This window comes from Monoraphidium neglectum, assembly GCF_000611645.1.
Source record: "Monoraphidium neglectum strain SAG 48.87 unplaced genomic scaffold scaffold05575, whole genome shotgun sequence".
Lineage (NCBI taxonomy): Eukaryota > Viridiplantae > Chlorophyta > Chlorophyceae > Sphaeropleales > Selenastraceae > Monoraphidium > Monoraphidium neglectum.
This window is the reverse complement of record NW_014008055.1, coordinates 1-3,048: the sequence shown is the minus strand read 5'-3', so window position 1 is coordinate 3,048 and position 3,048 is coordinate 1. Positions and strand designations below refer to the sequence as shown.

The window sequence follows — 3,048 nt, the reverse complement described above, 5'->3', positions numbered from 1 at the left end:
GGGGGGGGGGGGGGAGGGGGGGGATGCAGCACGCTTGAGCACGTGGTAAGAGGCTGGCCGCGCAGTGGCCCTGCTGGCGCAGCCGTCAGACCTGAACCACCCGGCGAACGCTTGTGCCGGGGCAGGGCGGTAATCTCGTATGTCGCTCTGCGTGGAGCTGTGACGTCGGGTCGGGCATGCATGCCAGCGCGCATTGCCCACCTGCTGCGACAAGGCAGAAGACGCTGCGGGCCAGCAGTTCGCTGCAGAGCAGTAGGGCGCCAGCCAGGGGCAGGCAGCGCACGTAAATGAGATGTCTTAGAAGAACGACAAGCACATACCACACAGTTGTGCACATGTGCACACACATGCGCGCACTAGCGCACTCACTCACTCGCGCACAAGTCAGCTATGCCCTCAAGCGTGCTCTCCCCCGCCCCGCACACACACACGCGCATGAGCGCCAATCCCATGGGTGCACCCGCATCCTCACAGATATGGGCACATGCGCATTGGGGAGACGGGGAGCATGCAAGCATCTGACAGCCGTACAGCAGGTCACTGTGCCGCGTGATGATGCGAGCCGCCCGTCCCCGTTGTCCCCAAACCGCACTTGCCTGTATTCCCCCTCGATGTCGCCGTAGCCCCCGACGTGAATGTTGAAGCGCGTCCAGTTGTGCTCCTTGGACAGCCGCGCGATCTGCAAGGGGAAGGGCGCGGTTCAACTTGCCGGTGGGTTGCAAGAGGGTAGTTGTTGGGACCGCGAGTTGCAGGGTCTGCTGAGCGAGGCCCAGTGGTATTGCGCACAAGCGGGAGCTTCAGCGTGCGTGACGGCGCACAACCACGATTGCAGAGGGTGCAGGACCAGCATTTATGAGGCCCTGCGGCTGCCAACGTCCTGCCAACAGCAGCCTGAAAGCACTCACTGCCCCACGCACCCAACCCCTGATCATCCAGGGGCAGGCCGCGGCCCCACCTCCTGCCTAACGCCGCGGCTGTATGATGGGAAGTCGCTGGTGCCCATGCGGCCGCGGTGGAACAAGAGGATGTCGCGCTTCGGCTGGGGGGCGCCCAGGTAGGGTGACGATTTGTACCTGCCCGAGGGAGGTTACAAAGCGGCAGGGGCGGCTCGGGCAGGCAGGCGATGCGCAGAGGCGGCCTCGGAAAATTGCATTTGTCCATCTACGAATGCCATCAGCGGCCCCAGCCGCCCGGGCCAAGGGGCAGTGGTTGGTGGCCGTTGCCGCTTGCGGGTGAGCAGGGGCGAGCACCCTTGGCACCCCAGACTGCTTTGTGGTAGGCTCTTTGTCACCGAAAACCCAATGCATTGTGCGGCAGCTGGTATCCCGTTTCTAGATTCTGGGCACCGATGTGCAACTCCCAGCCATGGCAGCCCGCCACCCACGGCAGTCAGGCGCCCTGCACGGCCGCCCCGCGCCGTGCCGCGCCGCGCCGCGCCGCGCCAAGTCACGCCGCGCCGCCCACCTCTCGGGCCCCCTGAACAGCGGGATGACCAGGTCCTTGCCCGGGGTGTAGCAGGGGTGGCCTCCGATGAGTCGCGTGAACCCCTGGGGCTGGAAGGGGTCGTCGGTCACCTCCAGGGTGTAATTGTCCTGGGGGGTTGACGCAGCCGGGGGGGGGGGCGGCGGGGTGAGGAAGGGTCGTGCGGGGGCGCGACGCGGCGATCAGCGGGGTGGGGTGGGTGTGTGGCGGGCCGGCAGGTGGGCGACCGGCCAGCGGGCGGCGGTCAGTGGCGCGCGTCACTTTGCGTGCGGGCAGGCGGGCGGGCGCTTGGCTGGCTTGCGGGCTGGCGCGCAGGAGGGCGGGCGCTTGGCTGGCTTGCAGGCTTGCGGGTAGGAGGGGGGGCGGTTGCTTGGCTGGCTTGCGGGCTGGGGCATCTGGCTGGACGGCTGGCTGGCTCGCCGGTTTGCCACTAGGCGGTTGGTGGCTGGCAGGCAGCTGTGCGGCCAGTGTGGATGCAGCGGCGCAGCTGCGGTGGCTTGTGGTGGGCCACACGTAAAGCCCACGCGTGCAGCATGGATTTGACTGGCTTTGGACTGAGCCTGGACTGCCATTGACCGCTGGCAGACAGCAGAATGATATGGCAGCAGGCAGGGAAGCCGATCAACTTTTGGCGCCTGCAATAGTATGGCGCGACACCATCTTCTTTTCTAGGCTCACGCAGCCCAAGAACACTCTCCTGGCAAGCTGACCCTTCTGTCCCTGCCCAGCCACTGCCCCCCCTCCCCACCCCTTGACCCCTTACCCCCGCATCTCACCGGGTAGTAACTAGTGCCGCTGACGTGGTGCTTGTCCAGCCGCCCCCAATGAGTCAGGATTATGGAGTTCTCGTAAACCTCACTGGGGGCCCAGCAGGCGCCCTCGTCGTGCGCAAACAGCCAGATGTGGTCGGCGCCGCCGGTCCGGTTCCAGTAGGGGTGGGCAGTCTTGACCCAGGTCAGCAGCTCGTGAGTCATCGTGACCGCGTGCTTGACACTGCGGCAGAGGCGGCATGCATGCGTGCGTCAGGGCGGCCGTGAATTGAGTGAGGCCGTCAGCCCAGATTTCGACCGAGGGATGGGGCGAGACATACCATTGAAGGCGTGGCGCGGCCGGGCCGGAGGCATGCAGGCTGCACCCAAGCATGGGCGGCGAGAGCGGCGCCGCGGCGAGCGGCGCGCCCGGGTCCCGCGGCCGGCGGCGGTTGATTTGTCATGCTTCCTTCGGTGCTGGCGGGGCGTCGTGAGGGGACCCACCGTGACCAGGTGTCGACGTACCACCAGGGGTAGTCTGCCCAGCCTGTGGGAGGGGTGGGGTGGGTACGCATGCCGGCGCACATGTTCGGATTTGCCATGGTGGGATTGGAGTTTGGGGGTGGAGATGGGAGGGAGATCGGCAGGGCGTATGAGCGCAAGAAGGGGACCTGCCCTGCACGCACAGGGTGTGCAAAAGGTGAAGTCCGACTGCTGCACGTTGCAAACAAAGCGAATGCCAGCGTAAATCAAAGGGCTAGCTGCTTGCCTGGGCGGTGCCGGCCGCCCCCAGTCCCCGGCCTCAATCCCGCCGGCC

At 66.4% G+C, this 3,048-nt stretch overlaps 1 protein-coding gene across 1 annotated transcript; it reads right to left on the bottom strand.

The window, feature by feature from the left end:
• Window positions 1-928: 928 nt before the first annotated feature.
• MNEG_15699 (exostosin-like glycosyltransferase) lies at window positions 929-2,456 on the bottom strand (the record flags this gene model as incomplete). Its single annotated transcript, XM_014035830.1, has 3 exons — window positions 929-1,073; window positions 1,465-1,592; window positions 2,259-2,456. 3 exons carry the CDS (start codon window positions 2,454-2,456, stop codon window positions 929-931), a joined length of 471 nt encoding a protein of 156 aa, XP_013891284.1.
• Between the last annotated feature and the right edge of the window lie 592 nt (window positions 2,457-3,048).